At 41.4% G+C, this 24,510-nt stretch overlaps 1 protein-coding gene and 2 long non-coding RNA genes across 8 annotated transcripts in view; 2 read left to right on the top strand and 1 right to left on the bottom strand.

Moving 5' to 3' along the window:
* The window catches only part of LOC123590520, a 156,530-nt gene extending 138,098 nt beyond the window's left edge, over window positions 1-18,432 (bottom strand). For all 5 annotated transcript variants that reach the window (XR_006708814.1, XR_006708817.1, XR_006708816.1 and 2 more), the window contains exons 1-2: window positions 18,319-18,432; window positions 14,324-14,376 (exon numbers count right to left, since the gene is read on the bottom strand). This is a non-coding gene — a long non-coding RNA (uncharacterized LOC123590520). The remainder of the gene's footprint in view (window positions 1-14,323; window positions 14,377-18,318) is intronic.
* LOC123590521 lies at window positions 13,373-17,825 on the top strand. Its single transcript, XR_006708819.1, has 3 exons — window positions 13,373-13,855; window positions 13,973-14,182; window positions 17,357-17,825. It is a non-coding gene; the product is annotated as an uncharacterized LOC123590521 (long non-coding RNA).
* Window positions 18,433-18,637: 205 nt separating the features above from the next.
* Window positions 18,638-24,510, top strand: part of MDM1 (Mdm1 nuclear protein) — a 33,705-nt gene continuing 27,832 nt past the window's right edge. Inside the window, exons 1-3 of one of the 2 annotated variants that reach the window (XM_045463611.1) lie at window positions 18,638-18,824; window positions 19,857-19,971; window positions 23,750-24,117. In XM_045463611.1, coding sequence (XP_045319567.1) covers window positions 18,807-18,824; window positions 19,857-19,971; window positions 23,750-24,117 — 501 coding nt within the window. In that variant the 5' untranslated portion in view covers window positions 18,638-18,806. The remainder of the gene's footprint in view (window positions 18,825-19,856; window positions 19,972-23,749; window positions 24,118-24,510) is intronic. The other variant, XM_045463612.1, reaches the window with a different exon arrangement.

Raw genomic sequence — 24,510 nt, 5'->3', positions numbered from 1 at the left:
ACCGACTGAGCCACCCAGGCGCCCCTGGATTCCACTTTAATATGGGAATTGTAGCTCCAAAAAAATCAGATGGAGATGGATATCTTAGGGCAGCTGGCTAAATGGCAGCTATCTAACTACAAACAAAGGAGACATTACAATTCCCAGGGCTAAGAGAAAGTTAACAAAGGGAAAGTTCTAGTGCATTAAAATAAGTCATCCTTGTACACAATAGCTGCTCCACGCATATATTCTGGTACAAACCAATTGGTAATAAAATTTTGACAGCGTTCATTATGCTAAGTTTATAAATCAAGCTTCTGGGCTTAAGCAACAGAGACCCTCTTTGTTCTGAGAGGCTGCAAACTAGAAGGTACTTGATAAGAACGTGCTAGAAAGAGTCCAGCTGTTAGCTATTATCATTTTTCTTTTGAACATACTATTCAAGGCAGGTATAGTTACAAAGAGAGTATATGAGGGGATTAAAAACCATGGTTACATTAACGTACACCTATCTCGGGGGAACTGCACTCACTTTTCTTTCAATGTATGCTTCCTGCAGCTTCTCTGCTTCATCTGGCAGGCTGCCTTTGGAATCTGTACTGCCTCCAGTCACTTTCAGCAGTGTTGGAGGATAGAAGTCATTAAGGCAGAATAGATGCTAGGGGCAAGATAGCTAATAATGCACTTGAATGCCAGTCAAGAATACGTGCGGCAGCTGAAACATCCTTACACATAAATATTTTGCTGGGGGTAGAATGACATATAGATAACTACTGTCTCCAAGTGATGTTAATTATCTTTAACAAAATTAAATCTGAAGTCTTCCCCCATATGGAAATCATCTGAGCTTAGGAAAACATATTTGAATACCAATGAGGTGGTATAAAATATTATATTACGAGGTTTCTTCTCATTTCATTCTTCTAACCACTACTGCAAACAAAGATAACTATTTCAAGAACTTTTGAGCCAGGTTTGCAAGACTCTGTGTGGCATCTAGGGAAGATTCTCTGAAGGGCCAGCCTCTCACTGGGCAGAATTTTCTCAGGTAAAAAGCCACACTTTTCCCTCCTTCTCTAACAAAAAGTCAGGAGGTACGAATTCCTACTTCTGCAACAGGAAAAGTGACTGATTTGTTCAACTCTTCAGCTCACCACAATAGTCTTGAGCTGCAGTCAAGCCACAGTCTCTCTTTCACACATGGCAAGTGTTGAGTGTTGGTGGGACAGCCCAGCTTCGGGGGTTTTGCTTCCCGTGTCAGAATGCAGCTTGCTAGGCCAGCCATCGGCTCCAGCCTGGTCACGCTCTCTTCTGAAGGGTGAAGACCTAGGCTTCAGGTAGGTGCTGATGAGCTGCTATTGGTGGGGAATACTTGACTGATTTCCAAATAGTCACAAGTTAGCTCCTATAGCACTTCCCTATTTGTGTATATCCCAAACTGTTCCTTGTGGCAGGCAAAGAGGAGAAGCACGTGACTCTGAGGCACAGCATGTAATGTGTGTCTCCTTCTAGGGCAGAGCAGTTGCCAATTTATATCGATGCTTCTTTCATGGACTGATGGTTGTGGTTGGGCAGTCTTATAACATGGGGATGGGGGGAACAGGGGTGGGACCGGATGTTTGTTTGGGCCTCTTCTGTGATTCATTTAGAACCAGAGAAATGAAGAAGTCACAAATCCCATCTTTTTAAAAAAAAAAAAACTTTAAAAAGTTTTTTTTGAAGGAGAGAGACAGAGTGTGAGTGAGGAGGGGCAGAGAATGAGGGAGACACAGAATTTGAAGCAGGCTCCAGGCTCTGAGCTATCAGCACAGAGCCTGACGCGGGGCTCGAACTCACGAACCATGAGATCATGACATAAGCTGAAGTCAGATGCTTAACGGACTGAGCTACCCAGGTCCCCCACAAATCACATCTTTTAAAAAAAATCTGATCCCTACTTATTCTTTCCCCCACACAACCCAGAAATACAGTTATTTTGTATCACTGATGTGAGAGTGAGTCTTAGGATTTCTTTTCTTTGGGTCTTCCATGTAGCCTTTACAGTATAGTCTTCCTAAATTGCATCTTACATTCCTTCACGTATTTGCAAGTGTCAGTAATCAATCATGGTCAAGTTACTTAACCTCTCTGTGCCTCAGTTTCCTCAGTTGCAAAATAGAGATAATATTTCTGCTTTATAGAATTATTGTGAAGGTTAAACAAATTGATATATGTAAAAAAGCTCCTTATATGACTAATTGGTATATAGCACAGTGTATATTATTATTATTATTATTATTATTATTATTATTATTATTTATTTTTGTGTTATCATCATGGCTTCCTGGTCTTTGTCACTGCTTTCCTAGACATGTGGTAGGGAAGGGGAAGAGGTGAATCAGGGACACTGATGTTTAGGAAACATTACAACCTTTTAGAATCTTAAAATCTAAAACATATAAAAATGACATATATTTGGCACTTCATGGAATAATGTTAAATCTGTGTGTCTGAGAACTAGAGATATCACAGGAAAACTTGAGAACCCATTAGAGAGGGAGAGAAGCAAAGGAAGAATTGGTGTTGTTTAACTGATAGTGATAGTGTGATCTCCAATAATGATATTTACTATGTGTCAGGCACTATGTGTTTTACACATATAAACTCATTTAATCCTCATGGAAACTGTGTGAGATAGGTACTAATCTTATTCCCATTTTATAAAGGATGAGAGGTAAATATAACCCCAAGTTTATATAGCTAAACACAAGTCATCTGATTCCAGTGCTTATACCAGACCACCACTTTGCTTAGATACTCTTAGAAGTCCAAACTCTGATAGAAAGCAAAGACTGAAATGAACAGTTGGGAGTCATGCACACAGGGGTGTTCATTACAGTTATGGGAATGATGAGCTTTCTGAGGGAGAAAGAATGCATATAGGAGAGCAGATGGCCAAAAATGAATCCTGGGGGAGGCCCCATGAGAAGTCAACCACAGGGAATGGTGCAGAGTCCCAGCCAGGGTACACAGATCAGAGAACAGGCTATGAGCTTGGCCTTGAAAGGACTGGTTTAGAGAGGGATCTGGAGAAGGAAATCACGGTTAAGGAGAGAAAGCTTTATCAGACACCAGAGGGGGAAGCAACCAAGTTTTTCAGGGAAATGAGGAAGAAAGAACAAGGTAGTCAAATAAAGGTTTGTATTTCTTTTTGTCTTTTTTTCCAAAATAAGAGGGACCTATTCCTCAAGAAGCTAGAGGAAAGGGGGAGAAGGCAATGTGGAAAATGCAAGCAATATATGTGGGGAAGGAAAGATCCTGTAGGAGTCACAAAAGGGGAATTTCAATGGCTTTTACTTCAGCTGTGAGGAGAGGACTATTGTACTGTCAGGTCTCAGGGTTAGAAATGGACTTTAAAGTCTGGTTACTTGTCTGGCCCTTGAGATAGATGCGTTGTATTCAGGAAGATCAACTTGAATATGCATTTCCCCCTAAATTTATTTATTTAGCAAAGAGATACATGTGACATCTCCACTTGTATATCTTGTAGGCATCTCACAATATTAAGTCTGAAATGACTCCTCATTTCCTTTGCCTCTGGTCCTCACATGCACACCTTGCAACTAAGTTTCCCCTTCTATCCTTCTCATTGTTTAGGCTAAAAACTTTGGTTTTATCCTTCACTTTTCTCTTTCTCTCATATATGGTGTCTAATTAATTCATCAGCAAGTCTTGTATACTCTGTCTTTGAGATTTATCAATAATCTGATAATTTCTCACTATCTCCACTCATACCACCCTTACTCTAAGCCACTGATAACATTTGCTTGCACCAGTGTGGTCCCCCTGCTCCTGTCTCACCTCCTTACAGTCTACCTTCCTCAAGAAGCAAGGGTAGTTCTTTAACAGCAGCGTCCAGAACGCTGCAGTGGATTTTCATCTGTCTTGGAATAAAATCCAAAGTCCTTGCCATGACCTACAAGGTCATCACCTACCATTTCCCCACAAGCTTCCACTGCTCCAGCCACACAGGCATTCTTGAACAAGCCAAGGATTTTTTTTTTTTTGTCTCACGGCCTTCACATATGCTTTTCCCCTATGCTTTGATTCATTCATTTAACAAATGTGACTATGATAGTTGGGATACATTAGTAAACAAGGCCAACAAGGAAACTGCTTTTGCTGGGCTTATGTTTCCAGCATGTCTGTATCTCTCGCTCCCTCTGCTCAATTGTCACCTTACCAGAGAGGCCTTCCCTGACTACCTGGCCTAAAATCTCACCATCTCATTATTCCATATTCCTTTATCCAGGTTTATTTTCCTTAATTACACCTATCACCATCTGACACATGTCACTATTTGTCTATGACCTGTCTCTCCTAGTAGGATGCAAGCTCTTGGTAAGGACTTTGTTTTCGTCCTTGCTGTAGTTCTGGAATAGGGCCTAGCACATAAAAGGTGTTTTCAGATATCTGCTGAATAATTAATGCATATGATTTTATTTTAGAAACTCATTTCAGTTCTGGGAAGATTTCTTGAAAAAATTTTAAAAAATTTCTCTCTCTACATTTTTTTCCTGTTTTTTGTCTTCTACAAACTCCAATTATAATGTCAGCTTTTGGACCTCCTCAATGACTGTTGATTTTTATTGTCTTTTCTTTCTTTCTGATTTAATTTCCAGGAGATGGCTTCAACTTTATTTTATAACTCCCATATGGCATTTTAAGATTCTGCTATAATATTTTTAGTTGCTAAGAGTTCTTTTATGTTGTCCCATTGTTCCTATTATATTGGTATAATCATTTTACTTACAAGCTGGACCTGATAGGGCCATGCCGAAACCAACTTCATTCTTTCCTGTTTGTCCCTGTTAGATCCCATTCTTACATACAGTCTTGGCATCCAAACTTTTTCAGTTACTCATAGATAGGGAAAAAAATCCCTTGGTTACTTATAGTCACAAGAACAGCCTCTGGTTGGGGTTTGTAAAGTTCCCTTGTAGTATAAAACTCCAACCCAGTTCTATTTTCCTTTTCTTCTGCCCCTTCTCCCCCCAAATGTGCCCAGCTGGAGAGACACATATACACATACTTGACTTCTCTGCTTGCTTGTTTTACTTTGTCTGTCTCCTCTTCCCTATTTTGCAGGGCCAGGCTCAGAGGAGAGGAGATTAATGAAAAAGACTTTTTGTGGCTTGTGTAGCCTGTAATCTGATGATTTCCTCTGCGGTGGCAGGTGCACAATTGCTGGCTCTTCCCCCTGAGGGATGTTTTGGAGGTGTGCCCACTAAGGGCCTCTGACTGCAGCTCTCCTGATGTGGGCGGGGCTCCACCTCAAGAGCCACCAAGATCCCACCCTCAGCACCTGGACCTCTGACAGTCCACCTGCGGGTCACATTTCCCTTCCAGGCTATACTCATAGGTTGGAGCTCCCTCCCAGCTGTCCAACTTGGCCCACAAGGAAACTTTTTTTTTTTTTTGCCCTACTGTGGGCAGAAGTGTAGTTGTTCCTAATGCACTCACCTCTTGTCATTTTGCCAATAAACCAGCAATTCTACCTGGAATCTTTCACCGTTGTCCCCAGGCTGGAATTAGATAATAGCCATTCTGTTTCACAAAGTCCAAGAAACATTTGTCGAGCTCTTCAAATGTTCCCTTGAAACTCTTCTCACTCAGCTTGGGGTAGTGGAAAACATATTCTTCCCTCTCTCCCAAAAGGAGGGTTCAAGGTGTCATTGTGTTGGGCACAGTATGTAGAAAAGATGGGAGAATTAAGGAGTGCAGGGATTAATTTTTCTCCAACCAGAGGAAGAAATGAGACTTCTCAATGGTGTAGCTCCTAAGCTGCGGAACACCTGATACCTCGGGCAGCAGAAATGTCCCAGCTTGGCCCCAAAGGAGACTTGCATCCCTGACACATCACTTTAGTTCTGATATCTGTATCTCTTAACCACAGTGTTCTAGAATAGTTGAAACCTCTGCTTCTGGTACTCATGGAGATAGGAAATAATGTTAAATATTATGACAGATAATCAGTATTTATAGATTTTGAAGGGCCATTAAACAACAGTTGTTAAAAGTATGATCAAGAGAATCAGACAGACCTGGGTTTGAGTTTTAGCTCTGCCACCTATTAACATGTGACCTCAGGCAAGTTATTGAACATCTCAGCATTTTAACTGCCAAAAAAATGTTAACAGTAACACTTGTTTCCTAGATATTAGAGATGTCTGTGTGCTGCACTGCCTGATGGTAACTTGACACCATCAGCATTACTCCTATCTAAGGTTGGGAACAACCTTTCCCAGAATTTCCTTTCCTACGTGGTTCCAGGTTGGAGTTTGTGAAAGAGACTTTGAGTTTGTGACTTACGCAAGACTTGGAGGGCAAAAGTGAAGGGAGACCAATGTTTCTGGAATAATAGTTGCTACAGCTCATCAAGGCCTCACAGCCCTCTCTGTGAGCCCTCACTCCGTAGCTATGGCAGGAACTTTGGACATACCCCAGGAGCTGAGTCTCTCCATCCACACTCTAGTGCTCTAGATTCACACATCAGTGACTCTCCACTGCTCTGGCTGCCACCTTCTAGACCTTAAACCCTCCAGGTCTTCTCATATTTATGTAAGCTGTCATTTCTTTAAAAAATTTTTAAAAAAATGTTTATCTTATTTTTGAAAGAGAGACAGAGTGTGAGTGGTGGAAGGGCCGAGAGAGGAAGACACAGAATCTGAAGGAGGCTCCAGGCTCTGAGCTGTCAGCACAGAGCCCAAAGCAGGGCTTGAACCCATGAACCAGGAGATCATGACCTGAGCTGAAGTCGGATGCTTAACTGACTAAACCACCCAAGCACCCCCCCTGTAAGCTGTCATTTCTATATGAAGCCCCTTATTCCTATACCATTTACAGTGGCCCTGTTTTCCTGATTAAACCATTCTGGCACAACATATATAGGCTTAGGACATGTAACAAGCACTCAACAAATATTAGACAATAACAATAGTAATAAGTAATAGTAAAAAATAAGTAACAAGAAAAGGTATTGTTCATAATAAATTAGAGACTAATTAGTAATGTTAGGCTGCATGAGTTCCACTGTTTAGGAAAAACAAAGATGAAGAGTGGTACAAAATGGTACAAAGGGGGCGCCTGGGTGGCTCAGTCAGTTAAGCGTCCGACTTCAGCTCAGGTCACGATCTCACTGTCCGTGAGTTTGAGCCCCGCGTCAGGCTCTGGGCTGACTGCTCAGAGCCTGGAGCCTGTTTCAGATTCTGTGTCTCCCTCTCTCTCTGACCCTCCCTCGTTCATGCTCTGTCTCTCTCTGTCTCAAAAATAAATAAACGTTAAAAAAAAATTTAAAAAAACCCCCCAAAAAACCCCAAAAATGGTACAAAAGGAGATCATTCTTAACACCTAATACCAGGAACTACTAACATTTCTGTAATGTTTCTCAATTCACGAAGCATTTGCACATATTTCACTGCACTGGGCTAAGCTGAAGCATATATTGGAAATGGACACTTGTTTTCTTAACAATAAAAGCCCATGTTCAAGAGAACATCATGATTCAAATAACAAAGCAGCTTATGTTACATTGACTTGAAACATGGATTTGTTCCAGAGTTTTCTCTCATCACAAGAGAATGGAGTTGCCCTCTGGCTCATGTGCCCTCCAGTGTTATGGGATCACCAAGAAGAAGTAACAAACCCTAACAGCCCTCCATATAGTGGAAAGTTTAGCTTTCCAATCAATTTACTGAACACACACTTCATGACATGTACACTTGCTATTGTGCCGTATGGTAATCAGGCATAAATGGTAGCAGCCACTTTATAAATGACTGTAACTGGAATTAATTTTAGGGAGTCAATATTTTTTTCTTTTCTTGGTTCACTAGTGTTGACAATATTTTTTTTCACATATTACTTTTTAATTTGTTTTAATTTATTTTTTTAAATTTACATCCAAATTAGTTAGCATATACTGCAACAATGATTTCAGGAGTAGATTCCTTAATGCCTCTTACCCATTTAGCCCATCCCCCCTCCTACAACCCCCCCAGTAACCTTATGTTTGTTCTCCATATTTAAGAGTCTCTTATGTTTTGTCCCCCTCCCTGTTTTTACATTCTTTTTGCTTCCCTTCCCTTATGTTCATCTATTCTGTGTCCTAAAGTCCTCATATGAGTGAAGTCATATGATATTTGTCTTTCTCTGACTAATTTCACTTAGCATAATACCCTCTATTTCCATCCACGTGGTTGCAAATGGCAAGATTTCATTCTTTTGATTGCCGAGTAATACTCAATTATATATGTATATATATTATATGTATAATTTATAATATATATTTACTTATATATTTTTAATATATAATTAATTGTGTAATAATATATAATAGTGCAATTGCTGGGTCATAGGATAGTTCTATTTTTCATTTTTTGAGAAATCTCCATACTGTTTTCCAGAGAGGCTGTACCAGTTTGCAGTCCCACCAGGAGTGCAAAGGAGATCCTCTTTCTCCGCATCCTCACCAATGTCTGTTGTTGCTTGAGTTGTTAATGTTAGCCATTCTGACAGGTGTAAGGTGGTATCTCATTGTGGTTTTGATTTGTAACTCCCTGATGATGAGTGATGTCAAGCATCTTTTCATGTGTCAGTTGGCCATCTGGATGTCTTCTTTGGAGAAGTGTCTATTCATGTCCCTTGCCCATTTCTTCACTGGATTATTTGTTTTTTTGTGTCGAGTTTAATAAGTTCTTTATAAATTTTGGATACTAACCCTTTATCTGATATATCATTTGCAAATATCTTCTCCCATTCTGTCAGTTGCCTTTTAGTTTTGCTGATTGTTTCCTTTGCTGTGCAGAAACTTTTTATTTTGATGAGGTCCCAATAGTTCATTTTTGCTGTTGTTTCCCTTGCCTCTGGAGATGTGTTGAGTAAGAAGTTGCTGCAGCCAAGATCAAAGAGATTTTTTTGCCTGCTTTCTCCTTGAGGATTTTGATGGCTTCCTGTCTTACATTGAGGCCTTTTATCCATTTTGAGTTTATTTTTGTGTATGGTGTAAGAAAGTGGTCCAGGTTCATTCTTCTGCAGGTCGCTGTCCAGTTTTCCCAGCACCACTTGCTGAAGAGACTGTCTTTATTCCATTGGTTGGATATTCTTTTCTGCTTTGTCAAAGATTAGTTGGCCACACATTGGTGGGTCCATTTCTGGGTTCTCTATTCTGTTCCATTGATCTGAGTGTCTGTTTTTGTGCCAGTACCATACTGTCTTGATCATTACAGCTTTGTAATACAGCTTGAAGTCTGGGATTGTGATGCCTCCTGCTTTGGTTTTCTTTTTCAAGATTGCTTTGGCTATTTGGGGTCTTTTTTGGTTCCATACAAATTTTAGGATTATTTGTTCTACCTCTGTGAAGAATGATGGTGTTATTTTGATAGGGATTGCATTGAATATGTAGATTGCTTTGGGTAGTATGGACATTTTAACAATATTTGTTCTTCCCATCCAGGAGCATGGAATCTTTTTCCATTTTTTTGTGTCTTCTTCAATTTCTATCATAAGCTTTCTATAGTTTTCAGTGTATAGATTTTTCACCTCTTTGGTCAGATTTATTCCTAGGTATTTTATGTTTTTTGGTGCAATTGTAAATAGGATCGATCCCTTGATTCCTCTTTCTGTTGCTTCATTGTTGTTGTATAGGAATGCAACTGATTTCTGTGCATTGATTTTATATCCTGCAACTTTGCTGAACTCATGAATCAGTTCTAGCAGTTTTTTGGTGGAATCTTTTGTGTTTTCCATATAGAGTATCATGTCATCTGCAAAGAGCAAAAGTTTGACCTCCTGGCCAATTTGGATGCCTTTTATTTCTTTGTGTTGTCTGATCGCTGAGGCTAAGACTTCCAATACTACGTTAAATAACAGTGGACATCCCTGTCTTGTTACTGACCTTAGGGGGAAAGCTCTCAGTTTTTCCCCATTGAGGATGATATTAGCATTGGGTCTTTCATATATGGCTTTTATGATCTCAAGGTATGATCCTTCTATCCCTATTTTCTTGAGGGTTTTTATCAAGAAAGGATGCTGTATTTTGTCAAACGCTTTCTCTGCATGTATTGAGAGGATCATATGGTTTGTGTCCTTTCTTTTATTGACGTGATGAATCACATTTATTGTTTTGAGGATATTAGGCCAGCCCTGTATTCCAGGTATAAATCCCACTCGTTTGTGGTGAATATTTTTTTTAATGTATTGTTGGATCCAGTTGGGTAATCTCTTGCTGAGGATTTTTGCATCCATGTTCATCAGGGAAATTGGTCTATAGTTCTTTTTAGTGAGGATCTCTGGTTTTGGAATCAAGGTAATGCTGGCTTCATAGAAAGAGTTTGGAAGTTTTCCTTCTATTTCTAATTTTTGGAATAGCTTCAAGAGAATAGGTGTTAACTCTTCCTTAAATGTTTGGTAGAATTCCCCTGGAAGGCCAACTGCCCCTGGACTCTTGTTTTTTGGGAGATTTTTGATTCCTAATTCAGTTTTTTTACTGGTTATGGGTGACAATATTTTTGAATGTGGGTTTTATACACCTTGAGGTAAAAAGGCAAGTTCTAGGCCAATTCCTCAGGTCCAGTTCCTTTTCCCCTCGCTCCCCTCTAAGGTCAGGATTCCTGTGCTCCTCTCCAGCTCCAACTCCCACCCTTCCTTTGCCTGGGAAATTCACAAGCAGAATGTCCTGCTGGCCCCTGTATCTGGCTTTCCCAACCATTAGCATGGCACCAACACCACCAGATTCTCTGGAAGCACAAGGCTGTGGATGTCCTAATGCAGGTGCAAAGTGAACCACAACATGGTAAGATAGAGGAGACAGCCTAGGGAAGGGAAAGGGTACAGTGAGATTCAGGCCCAGTGTTTTGTCTCCGGGAGTTCTGAACCAGAACTAACGGTACCAGTGCTGACAGGGACCCTCCTTCACTCTTGAAGATTTGGGGACTAAAACTCTAACAGCTGCATTGAGACTGGCTCCCAATAGGAACAGAGATATTTTTTGCCTATGGCTTCAAATACGTGTTGTTTGTTAGGAACATTGATTGCTTAGTAGGAACATGCTTATGGTGATGCACTTGTCCACGTTCCACTTTAGGGAAGGATAGTTGCCTCCTGTCTGTGCGCTACACTGTGACCTCCACTGGAGGGAGCTGCCTTACCCAAGGTCATGCTCTTTCTAGGGAAGCCCATTATATAGCCCAGCACAGGGCATGTCTCACAGGCTCTTTTAGTTCTGGACTCCCCATGGGGTTAGTTGAGGTTGGCAGGCCTGCTTTAAACCTGACTTCTACCCAGTCCTGCTCCCTTGCCCTCCCTTCCACAGATGTTGATCCCAAGGGCCTTCAGTAATAAACATTCAACACCTTCAACTTCATCTCAGGGTCCATCTCTTTCTCACAGAGTTCAGCCTGTAAGACTCTGTTTCCATGTCACCAATATTTGTCCACATCTCTATTTTGCAGTTGTCTCCTCTGCCATTCTCTTTGACCTCACCAATTTATACCTGGTTTATCCATTTGCTGTCATTTTATAGTGTTTTAAGAGGGAATAGAGATAAATGCAAATATATAACCCACCATTGTATTGGTCAGAGTTAAACTGCAGAGAACATAACTAATTCAGATATTTAAAGCAGAGAGGGTATTTTCAGGGTATTCAGTGTTGAGGCAGATTTATTGAAAAAATAGACCTAAATTTTCATTCCTCCTCTATAATGTGACTTTGTGACTCCTCCCATCAAGGGTTGACTCTGTTTCCCTACTCTTTTTTTTTTTTTAAGTTTATGTATTTTGAGAGAGAAACAGAGAGAGCAGGAGCAGAGGAAAGGCAGAGAGAGAAGGAGAGAGAGAATCCCAACCTTGCACTGTCAGTGCGAAGCCCGATGTGGGGCTTGAACTCACAAACCATGAGATCACGACCTGAGCCAAGACCAAGAGTCAGATGCTTAACAGACTGAGCCACCCCTGTTTCCCTAGTCTTAAATCTGGGTTGGCTGTTTGGCTTGCTTTGGCCAATGGAATGTGGTAGAAGTGATAAGTGATGGTGTGCTGGTTCTAAACCTAATCCTCAAGAGGCCTTGCACACTTTGCTCTCCCTCTTGGTACCCTCCTATCCCATGAGAATAATCCAGGCTGGCCTGCTGGAAGGTGAGGGAGCAATGATGAGTTTTCCTACTTGAGGTCGTTGGAGACCAGCCAGCTTCTAGTTTACCCACCAAATGACCACTGAGCAAGCTCGGTGAGGTCAGCCAAGCTCAACCTAGGCTACTAGAACTGGCCAACTGACCCATAGAGTCATGAGCAATACTAAATGGTTATTGTTTTAAGCCATTCCTTTTGGGGGTGTTTGTTATACAGTATTATTGTGGCAATAGATGACTGACACAAAGTGGCTTACAGAATCCTTGGGAATGCAGAAGAGTAAATTCTAGAAGAGACAGAATAGACTCACTAATGTCAGGAAGTTGTAGAACCAGGAAATTCAATGCTAAGTTAATAATAAGCCACCTCTCTAAGCCCTGGCTCCAGAAATCTGTCACTGCTGTGGTGACCAGGAAGCTGCTGATAGAGGTACCTTTTCATAACCATGCTATTGCTGCTACCGCCATAACTTACTGCTGCTACCACCATAACCACAACAGTTGCTTATGCTTTGTCTTTCTTTCTCCCATCTAATGCAATTTATGCAAGTGCTTCTCATCAGCAAAATGTAAGTTACACCTGACCATCAGCTGCAAAGGGGTCTAGTGTCAAAGGGACTTTAGCTTTCTAGCTTCTGCAGTGCATGAGAAGGAGGCTGGAATGGATTTGGAGTGTCAGCCTCAGTATCTGCCACAGCTATGATTAACTCAAATGAAAAGGATTCCTAAAACTTATTCTGTAAGTTGTGCTCCGTGATATTGAAACAATTTCTTTAAATTCATTGTGCATTATTTTACAATTGGCATATCACTACACTGTCAAACATTATTAATTCAATTACTGGAAGCTGAGAGAATGAACCACATAGTACTAAGATTTTATGAACTCATTGCTCCAGCAAAACCCAAATGAATGTTTTAAGGGAATCAACAATCATTAAGTCACTAAGGAGAGGAAAACTGATTTATGTTCTGAAAAATTCTTAGTCCCTTATTGGTATTTGATATAGAGTTACTAATAGAACAGTGATTTCAGTAGGAATAATGGCAGGCGTTTGGTCTTGACCTGAAGTTATTAAGGTGCCTATATACCACATGATAAAAGAATATTTCAAAATTTATTTTGGAGTAGGGTAGAGATTTAGAAGGTTCTCAGGAAGACAGTGGATAGTGTCCTCTGGTCTGACCTTAAGACACGACACCTGGTTTTAAGTGGTCAGAGAATTAATGCTTCCAAATCTACAGAGTTAGTGATTCCAGAAAAATCTGTGTCCTTGTGGATACTTTCCTAGCGATGGTGACTTAGGACAATAATCACTGACGAAAAGGGAAGGCAATTTTTTGATAACAAAATCATCAACAGTGAAGGCGTTAAAATGAAAAGAATTATATGCCTTCAAATTTTGTTCTCTGTGTCTTGTTCAGTGGAGGCACAACATGTTATTATGGTATGTGAGGCTTGCAGTGACTTATGCCTTACTAAGAATTACTTTCTTTATTCAGTCATGGCCTTGTATGGCTAGAAGTCCCTCAGGCTCACCAAAAAAAAAAAAAAAAAAAAAAAAAAAGGAAAAAAAGTTCATGTTGTCAAGAGAACCTGGAGTCCCTCCAAAAGGTGCCCCATTGATTCAAAAGCCAGACACTTCTTTGTCAACAAAGGCATCCCACGGCGAAAAGTCTGGAGGATAAATTGCACTTGGCTCATCGGTAAGTCTTAATCACACACCCTGTTTATTTGATTCTTACTGAAACTAATGTGAAGTATCAGCAATTTTGCTTCTGAAACAGAATCCATTGATTTAATTTTGTCATTTTTCTTTTCAGTCGTGTAATCAGAAATTCATTCATGTGAGGAAAAAGCAGTTAAAACTTATGGAAAAATGCCAAAGAAAGCGGCTGTCTGACTGATTGCTTTTTGGCAGAGGCTGAGATCAAGATTTACCAAGGAAAGCCCACGAATGTGACCCAAGAGGAAGTTACAGAGCTCAAGAGCATTACTAAGCCTGGAAACTGGAATTTCAGTTACTTTGCAAGGTATTTCAGAAAAAAATCACATATATGCAAACATAAGGCTGATGCATCACTGTGTTGATTGTAGGGTGGTTTCTAAAACAGCTTTACTCTGATTTCTAAAGCAGCCAGGGAAAATAAGATAACAGAGAGCAAGTAACTTACCTTTTTGAGACCCAATCTTGAGCAAATGTTAGTTCTGGCCTGGATTCAGCTACCTAGGGCAGAACAAAAGAGAAAGTGAAAGGTTCTCTCGATCAGGTGTTTCCCAGGATGGAACTTAAAAGCAGCTCTCTTATCCTGTCTGCTCTTTAGTCTGCAGTCTTGGATCAAACTTTCTGGCACTAGATTTAAAAGCATCTTCAGAATACCAGAGTGCTCACATTTAGCCCCTTTCTTGAATCCTTTCTATCATTTCCTGTGTTCTTTGTGTGTATGTCTGTTCCTTCATTCAACTGTAATCAGATTTGAAATGGGCTGTATCTTACTCTTTGTATCTTCTTTCTTCAACCCTTTGATAGTATTTTGCTTATATGCAGTATATTTTTGTTTGTAAAATAAAAATATGGTTAGAGGCACATATAGATTCAACACAAATACAAATTTGAATACAAATACAAATTCTCCAATGTTTCAATTGCTGCTTTGAAAATGATAGGAAATTGTTAGGTTTGTGGAGTGATTGACTTCTTGTTTTTAATTTAATGGGTAGTATATTTATATTTCAAGTGCAAATAAAAGTTGTTTTTAAAGGATTTTGATATATTTTTGTCTCTAAAAGAGAAAACAGACCTATTGCAATATGTGTAAATCAAAGTAAATCTAGAAAGGGTCAAAGGCGTTATTTCATGCGAAGAGAATAGTTGTAGTAGCTATCAATACCTTAAAGTCTCCATATATTTATAAGCTGTATTAAATGTTCTTCATCTTCATAGCTGCTACTAATGGAGTTGGACTTATGAGTGAGGGAAAAAGTGTCTGTGAATGATAACATCATTTTTCTTCTTTCTTTTGTCTTTCTCTTATGCCAACTGACGGCATACTATACACACCTGTAACTTGCCTTTTTTTGAACTCCTTCCATGTTTAGCTCATTAAAAAAAAAATGCTTCTTTCTTTTAAAGGGTTGGATAGGTAGAAGTTACTAAGTTACTGTCTTTCACTTTCAATCTTACCTTTTGGGCTGTGCAGATCCTTTGGATCCTGCTGACTAACTCCCTCTAGTTCTGCTAAGAGAGGACACTAGAGACCAGAATGCCTGCTTTCACTCGCTTTTTGCTCTCAGCAGCACCTTAATGATGACAGTTTTCTCCATGGTAGTAGTTGGTTCAGTCTCCAACTTTTTCTTTCTTTCTTTCTTTCTTTCTTTCTTTCTTTCTTTCTTTCTTTCTTTCTTCCTTCCTTCCTTCCTTTCTTTCTTTCTTCTTCCTTTCTTTCTTTCTCTCACTCTCTCTTCCTTCCTTCCTTCCCTCCTTTTCTGTCATTCCCAGGGGCAGCCTCACTTTGTTCCCTAAGAGGCACCAGTACCAGCTAGGCAGAGGTCTCGCCAACTCCCTGAGGCCTCTAGGGCAAACCTCTGTGTTTCAGTAACATCAACATTTCCCTTTGCTTTTCCAACCTCAGGGGTGTGAGCTGCTTTCTGGAATTACTATCCTGTTTCTCCTTTTAGCTTTTCAAAGTTCTCTAGTAACTCATTAACCAATAGTTTATGTTAAGCTTTCTTTTTGGAAATGCCTCTGGTAGTTTCAGTTTTCCCAGCCAGACCCTGATGGATATAATACTTGACACCAGAAGCGGGTCTGACCCAGCTGGACCTGCTGGGGTGGAAGCCCTAGGGAGCAGAGCGGCCTGCACTGTCATGTGGGCCTGCTGCATAGCCTGTTCTTGCTCTGGGCCCTGGAGGAAACACAATACATCTAACTAGTCCCCTGCAGATGGACATTTAAGTTGTTTCCAATACAGTAAAACAACCTTCAATAGATAATTTCCACATATGGGCAAGTATATTTATAAGATAAAGTTATAAAAGTAGAATTGCTGGGTCAAAGGACTGCAAAATTGTCCTTCATTAGAGGTGGTACCAATTTAATCTCTCACAGATAATTAAGAGAAATCTATTTGCATGAGAAACAGAGACATCAACAAAGGGAAGAGGGAGCCAGGTATGACACTCTCATCCTAGGAAGAGAGACTTGGCTGTGGAAGGGAGAAGCTCATCTAGAATAGAATGTCATAGAATGACACAGAATGAAACCTATCACTTGAGGATTACTTTCTGGCCCAGACTCCATGGAATTCCCTTTGGAGAGAGGGAAGGCTGAAATACAAATGGAAAAACCCTCCAGGACACTTTGATATTCACTTAACAGAGGGTAACACAAAAAGGAGAGGGAGGTGCCTTGTCACAGATCACCAGCAGGACTGGGCAGTCGGAGAAAGCTTCATGCTGTGCCCAGTGGAGGCTCAGTACTCAGCACTTGTGGCTGTGGTGGCCAGCAGCAAGAGTGACACATGCAGATGTGTGGCTACTGAAATGAGAGGCAGTGTTGCCCTGCGTACTGTATGTGGTAGCTGTAAGCACATGTGAGACACCTCCCGGGACTCCCCCAAACACTTGGGTGGAACTTTGTAGGTGCTGGGTCTGTTTCTTGCAGTAGGAGAGAGTGTAAAAACTGGTAAAACACAGGCTATAGGCTCATATACTAAGGTTGTCCCTTTTTGCATGTCTACGTCTTTGCCTCATAAACTTGAGGAGGCTTTCATTTAAGAATAACAAAGCAAAGCACTCTTCTTCCTTGAGTCCCTTTAGCACCTCTCAGCCAACCCTGGTTGTGACTCCGTTATTTTTCCCATCTGCTGCTCTTGTCCTTTATTCCCTTCTCAGCAGAGCCCTACTGCAGTTACCATGGCCCTTGTTTAGCAGACAGGCTACATTCTACATGCCTGCTTTTATTGACTTCGCCTCAGCCTTCTGTCCTAACAAAGCTGTATATACAACCAGAGCTGTGTTTTTCCTACTCTGTGCAATCTGGACTGTTTTCCTGAAGAGGACCTCCTTCAGTTTATGTTCCGCTGTGTCTTGTTTGTGCCATTCTCAATTTACACGACAGAGATGCTGTCATCACCAATTAACATTTATCAAGGGCCCCCTGGATGCATGGCCACATAGGGGCTAATTTAATATTCTCTTTGTTTCAGGTATCAGGTGGCTCTTTCAAATGAATTTTTAAGTATCTCAGTGATGATGAAGAAGAACAGAGACATCAATTAGGATTCAGGAAGACAAGTCTTTGCAGAAAATGCTTAGAGCATCGAGGATTGTTATTAATATTTGAAAGTTTAAAAGAGGGTATACTTTTCTTTAGTCAACAAATGACAAAAGTAAAGGCACTATTTTCATTGTTCCTGGAAGAAGCTGGGCAGTATTCCATTCAGACATCTGCCCTGTGATCGTCCCGTTTTCCTCTTTATTTCAGTCCTTCTAATCTCCAAGGGTGAGTCCGAATATTTCTTCCTGAGGCTTCTTCTAATCATCTCTGCCCTTAAGGACAACTCCCTCCTCCAACTCCTGTAGCCCTTATCATCATACCTGCCATTTGAAAATTTAGCACAATGATACATTATACATTATTGAATAAATATATGTTCATTCTCTGCAAGTATGTTAGAGAACTGTCCGGACAATTTATTTCTTTCCCAGCACAGTGTTCTGTCAATGGGAGAATCTCAAAAAATACTTACTGATGATGATGGCAAGTCTATTGAAATTAGACGCAATTTTATTTTTTTAAATGAATGAGAGGAGAGACAACGCTGAAGCTTTAGAAGCTGAGACTCACAAGCATCATTAATGTTTTCTAATACTAAGAGCTGTATATACTCTTTTTTTTTTTTTTTTTTTTTTGCGGGGGCGGAGTAGTGGGAGGCAAAAACATCACTGAAAGTAAGCAGTTTATCTTTCAAGAGTAAATAATTTTTTTTTTTTTTTGGCCTGCCTAAGCAATACTTCTTTTTAGCCTATCCCTTTTGATGCGACAGTAAGTGATGTAACATGGCTGTCAGTTGTAGGACCTGATATTCAGGAGAACAGACCTGAACATTCTCATTTCAGAAAAAGAAAACATTTCGGTTTCGTCACAGATCTGGAATTAAGAACACACCTTCATGTTTTCTGACGTCACGAACCCGGCCCAGCGAGGCCGGTGACATACGAATCCCACCTGCAGGTACACCCACAGCCGCACACGACCCTCAATACCAGCAGCCGCTGAGCTCTCCCCAGGACGAAGCTCCCGCGGGGCCCCACCCACCCGGTTCCGGGAGCCTCATTGGCCAGTCTTCCGCCCGCCATTTCTGTTAGTCGCCGGGATTTGTCACGGGAGGCGGGCGTCCCCTATTCGGGCACTGATTGGTCAAATCTTAATGACGGCAAGAAGTTCTCGGGGTCTCTATTGGTTCTTAAACCTCAGAATGGGCGGAGAAAGGCAGAGCGTAGGGGCTCAAGGAGGGAAGCGCGGAGTGCGCCGGCGCGTAGTCGGGGACGCCAGGCTGAGGATTTTGCTAGGGAACCGACTGTTGTCGCCCCGCCCCCTCGGGGCTTTTTGTCCCGTTAACTGTCGGAGTGGCGGGGGCTCTAGCGCCGAGCGACATGCCGGTGCGCTTCAAGGTGAGGCCGTGGTCTCCAGATCCGAAGTCTGCTGGGGGGGGGGGGAGGGGGGGGAGTCGTGGCGGGGCGGGTGCCGGCGCGGGGGCCGCGCTGGCTTTCTGCGCGGCTCTCCTGGGCCCCGCAATGCCTGTCAGCTCCCGAGCCTGCTTGCCAAGATCCTGAGGGATGCTTGTCTCCTCCACCTAGCTCCTTCTCCGCTCACACACATTTCCGAGTTGCAGTATGGAGGCGTTTGGTGGTGTTGAGAGAGATTGATTTTGGAGGGCACAGGGGAGTGGTGATGGAAGGAGGGCGCTTTGTAATGGGATCTAAGGTGGCTTCAGATTGGGACACCTGTAGCCCATCTCACATCTCAGCCTTTTACCCTCCGCCCCCTACTTGCCCTTTAAAACTTTAAAGTGCCTATGTCTTTTAAAGGATCGAGAAATGGGACCCTGGCTAGGTAGAGATAGGGTGTAAGAAATATACAGTTTTCATAGTTGTGCGTAAGTTTCAGGTAGGTGGTAGGTGTCAGGGTCAGGCACCCATCAGCATAACAGTTGACCACAGCCTTCCACAAACCCTGTTTTATTCTTTTATATTAAGGGCTTGTATCCAGAATGGGATGGGAATTCGTCTTTGGTTGACTTTACAACATTTCGAGAGGTACTAGGCCTAACACCTGATACTGTGTACTCATTGCCGGCGTAATCAGTAAGGATAATTATAGCGATGGGGATTTAGATTGTCACCTGTTATCAGACAAGAGCTCAGGCTTTGGAATCAGACAACCAGCAAAAAGGTAGCTGCTCAGGGAGTCGGATTCCTGCCTGCATCTGCCTCAAGTGGTTGTGAGGATTAAAGGATAGAAGACATGTGAACTGCTTAGCACAGGGCTGGGTAAATATTAGTTGTTATTAGGGAGCTCTTCTGTGTTTATCAATCTCCAGGCTTTCATCTCTTTTCATGGTTCCGAAATTATTTTACTGATGTCTTTTTTTTAAAACAATGTCCATTAATTGCATTGTACTTAAATTTTATTTTGTATCTTAGGGGCTGAGTGAATACCAGAGAAACTTTCTGTGGAAAAAGTCATATTTGTCAGAGTCCTATAATCCCTCGGTGGGGAGAAGGTACCCATGGGCTGGACTTAGATCGGATCAATTAGGTAAGCTGAACAAACTAATAGTCGTTGTAACTTAAATAAAGCTTGGGGTTAAGTTTGCAAAAATGATTAAGAATTGTGAAGCATTGTTCCTTTGGTCTGGTTGACATATTTGTTTAACAGCTATTTACTGAGGGCTTGCTATAGGCCAGGACTATTCCCAGCTTCTAGGGACATAGCCTTGAATCAGACAAAGACCCTTAATTGTGGGCAAAAAAAGTAAACAAGTAACTCAATAAATAAACTAGGGGACTTCAAGTTGTTATAGGCTAGCATATAGATAACTTGGGGCAGGGGTGGGTTGGAGGGAAGCCACTTTAGCTTCAGTGGTCAAGAAAGGCCTTTCTGAGGAGTCATACTTGAGCTGAGATGGGACGGCTGAGAGCAGTCAAGCCTGGGGAGGTGTTCTCCCAAGGTCTTGAGGAAGGGAAACTTAGATTAAGTAGCTTGCCCAAAGTTCATAGCTAGTAAGTGGCAAAACCATGATGTGAAATCAAATCTGTTTTGTTGAAAGCCCATGAGTTCAGAGGCTGTATTTTTGTCATCACACATGTTTCCTCCTGGTATCCCAGGGAAGTCAGCCCTAGGCCAAGGTTTCCCAGAGAACGGTGCAGAGGAAAAGAAACAGAGTGACTTTATCCTACCTGCCTGTTTCACTGGCCCTCACTAGAATAGAAGATCTCGAAGAGCAAGGGCTCTGGTTGTCTTCCTGCCTAGTAGATGACACCTCCTCCAGTGCTTATGCAAACCAGCGTTTGAATGAGTGAACATGAGTTTGGACCTCCATTAGCTTTGATCTTGGGAAAATTTGACCTGTTTTACCAGGTGGGGTTTAGGAAGCCCATTGCACAGGATTGCTGGGAGGGATTAAATGAGATATTCCTTGTTAAGGGGCAGGTACATATATACAGATGAGTGCTTGGGGCCTCACATGTGAGCATGCTTTATGCATGGTATGTATGTCCCTCAAATATTAGATATTTGAAGCCAAGAAAAGAAAAGACGTATGAGAAATAAGCATAATTTTCCCAAGCCTGGGAAATTAGTAAAATGAGGAGAGGGTTTCTGGGATTAGATTTGGAGAAAAAAGGGAAAAGTGGGCTAGAGTCAGTGGCTCTTGGTTCCTCTAAAGCATCAGGATCCTTTGCCCAGAGCCTGACTTCAAACACTGGATGTCTCTGCTTCTTGGGCAAGATGGTGCTCAGTCCTCCAAATGACTCGAAATTCTACAAATTTGAGGCTCTATTAGATTAATACAAAATAAAGCTTAAAGTATATATATCCCACTGATGGCCTGTTATGATACTGCGGAATTGGTTAATCAGACTGTTGTGCCCATAACATTGTAGCTTAGATCAGTTACATTTGAGGGTGGGTATGTTGAGACAAGACTGGGAGCAAAGCCACTTTAGAGTATGGTACATTATGAAAGCAGGAATGGTCTAGGGGAGGTATGTGAATGGGAAATAATTAGATTAGGGGGAGGGGCAGAGTGAGAACTTCAGAAAGGCAGGTGGGAGGAATAACAGCCATTTTACCTACGACTGGCTGGGTGTTCTGTTAACAGTGTATTTTTTCCCCTTAGTGTATTTTTGCTGGTGCTCAGAGATTATGGCAGACCACTTGAGAGTCTTCCCCTTTCATTTTGCTCTTCTACCAGAAGCCTCTCTGTGTTAAAACAGAGAGAAGTCTAGAGCAATGGTCTTCAAATTTTTGCTTTCATATCCCTTAAAAGTATTTAGAAAGTCTTTGCATCCTTTCACATTTTTTTAATGTTTATTTATTTATTTATTTTTTTCAACGTTTATTAATTTTTGGGACAAAGAGAGACAGAGCATGAACGGGGGAGGGGCAGAGAGAGAGGGAGACACAGAATCGGAAACAGGCTCCAGGCTCTGAGCCATCAGCCCAGAGCCTGACGCAGGGCTCGAACTCACGGACCGCGAGATCGTGACCTGGCTGAAGTCGGACGCTTAACCGACTGCGCCACCCAGGCGCCCCAATGTTTATTTATTTTTGAGAGAGAGAGCGAGAGAGGGCATGAGCAAGTGCATGTGTGCGAGCGGGGGTGGGGGGCAGAGAGAGAGTGGGACAGAGGATCCAAAGTGGGCTCTGTGCTGACAGCAGAGAGCCCTATGTGGGGCTCGAACTTGTGAACCGTGAGTTCATGACCTGAGCCAAAGTCGGTGCTTAACCAACTGAGCCATCTAGGTGGCCCTCACATTTTTAAGTTGACATTTAATTTTTTAATCATAAGTGTAACAAATTCAGTTTGTAACAAAGTGAAATCAAAGGATGTGATTTCTGGCATATGGAATATCATGCATATGTTTCACTTACGTTCTGTTAAAACTTTGGAGCAGCCAATATAGCTGATTCACTTTACGGTAAATGTTCATCATATAAGTGGTAAAGTTAGTCCTCATTGGCAAACTAATCAGGCAAATTAGAATTATTTGCTGTGAGAACAAAGTCTAACTTTATTTTTCAATCCCTATAAATGTGTTAACATGTGTTAACATGTATTCATTTCGCATGACAACCCTCTTACCCCCGAGTTTTAATTCTAAGATAGTTAGATGGGAAAAGTGTGAAGATGGGTGAAATAAGGCACTGTTCTTTTGTTATTTGTCATCTCTGCCTTCTTTGCTTTGCTGTCAGGTACTCTCTCTTGGTAGTTATACTTTTTTGAATTGTCCCTTTGTCTTTCCCACCTACGAGAATTTTTTATTCCTTGGGGCTGGCTGAGAGGTGTGTCTTCCTTTTGTGAAGTGGGAAGGCGGGGGTGGGAACGAAGACTGCAGACAGCAGGTGCAACTCTCAGGCAGACCAACATTGGGATAATAGTGCATACAGAGTTAAGATCTGCAAAATGATTCCCTTACGCGGCCCATTTCTGCTTATCCCCTAGAATGTCTCCATATGCCTCCAGACACATATGCACCCAGTTTGAAGACCACTAATCTAAGGAAGTCTTGTAAGGGAGGGGACCCTGGGTTCCATGGCCAAATCATCCTTGACAGAGGCTAAAGAACTCATGCCAGATTTTCAGTCCACCTTTCCTCTCCTTCCCTCTAGTCTTACTCTTTCTTCCCCATCCTGCTAAGTCGTCTTTCTATTTAAAGAATGGCCCCAAACTAGGACAGTGTCTCAGTGGCTGTCATTCCACAGAGCTCCTCTTACTTGGGTAGAAGGTTAAGTTTTTTGGACATTTGCTTGCCAGACAGAAATATAGAGAAATAGTATCTTAGCTCTTGTTAAAAGGGTTCATTCTCTTTAATTCTCAGGAAATCAAGGCAAATGTAGAACCAAGATCCAGCATAATGACATCTCATCCCTTCTCACCTTGGTCTACTGTGCATAAGAGAAGCTTTGTGAAAAGTTCCAAATTTTGACAGTACCAGGGCCCATTGTTCTGTTAAGTAGCACAGGAAAGTAATTAGAAACGGAGGCAACATGTCCTGCTGGCTTTGCCAGGCCCGTCACGTTGCGATTCTAGTGACTTGTGTTGGGGTAACTCGAACATTGTGACCCCAATTTTTAATTTTTTTTATGTCAAAAAAATGTTAATACTTTTTAAAAGCAAAATTAAAGATTTTATGTTGAAGAACGAACTATACCTATTTTTTTTTTTTATCTTGCAACTTTAAGGACATTGTGTGAATTTCACCTGGGATTTTTCAGTTCCATTTCTCCTCTCTTAAGTGTTATTAAAAGTTGTCTTTGTAACTTTATGCTATGGTAGAGCTTTATGGCAATTTCTGTATACTATATTTTGTAGGAATCACAAAAGAGCCAAGTTTTATTTCAAAAAGAAGAGTCCCTTATCATGATCCACAAATTTCAAAATCTCTTGAGTGGAATGGAGCTATCTCAGAGAATGATATTGTATCACCAAAACCTGAAGCCGCAGAAACAGAATTACAAGAAGCAGAACAAAAAGAAGATGTTAACCAAGAAAGAGTTCTTGCACTAGAAGCCTCCAGGGTTCCCAAAAGAACCAGGTCTCACTCTACAGACTCCAGAGCTGAAGGGGCTTCAGATATTGTGGAAAATAATGAGGATGTAATAGAAGGTCATATACCGGTTAATGAAAATGAGGAACTGGAGCATTCTACCAAGCTGCTCTCAGAAAATGTAGATAATGGGGTAGGTATATTCACAGTATTTCTTTTCAAAAGCATAGAATTCTTTGTAAATGTCATCATTTCACTAATACTACATTTTATGCTTAAAAATTTTCCATTGTTTTATTTTTTTAATCTGATGTCTTACAGAATAGTAAGAGGCTGTTGACTTTAGTTATTATGAGTTCTATTCTTTTTTTTTTTTAATTTTCTTTTTAATGTTTATTTTTGAGACAGAGAGAGACAGAGCATGAGCGGAGGAGGGTAGAGAGAGAGAGGGAGACACAGAATCCGAAGCAGGCTCCAGGCTCTGAACTGTCAGCACAGAGCCTGATGCGGGGCTCAAACCCATGAGCTGTGAGATCATGACCTGAGCTGAAGTCGGACACCCAACCGACTGAGCCACCCAGGTGCC

The sequence above is a fragment of the Leopardus geoffroyi genome, chromosome B4, assembly GCF_018350155.1.
Source record: "Leopardus geoffroyi isolate Oge1 chromosome B4, O.geoffroyi_Oge1_pat1.0, whole genome shotgun sequence".
In the NCBI taxonomy this organism is placed as follows: domain Eukaryota; kingdom Metazoa; phylum Chordata; class Mammalia; order Carnivora; family Felidae; genus Leopardus; species Leopardus geoffroyi.
Note: the sequence above shows the minus strand (reverse complement) of the source record. Positions and strands in the feature narration are given on the sequence as shown.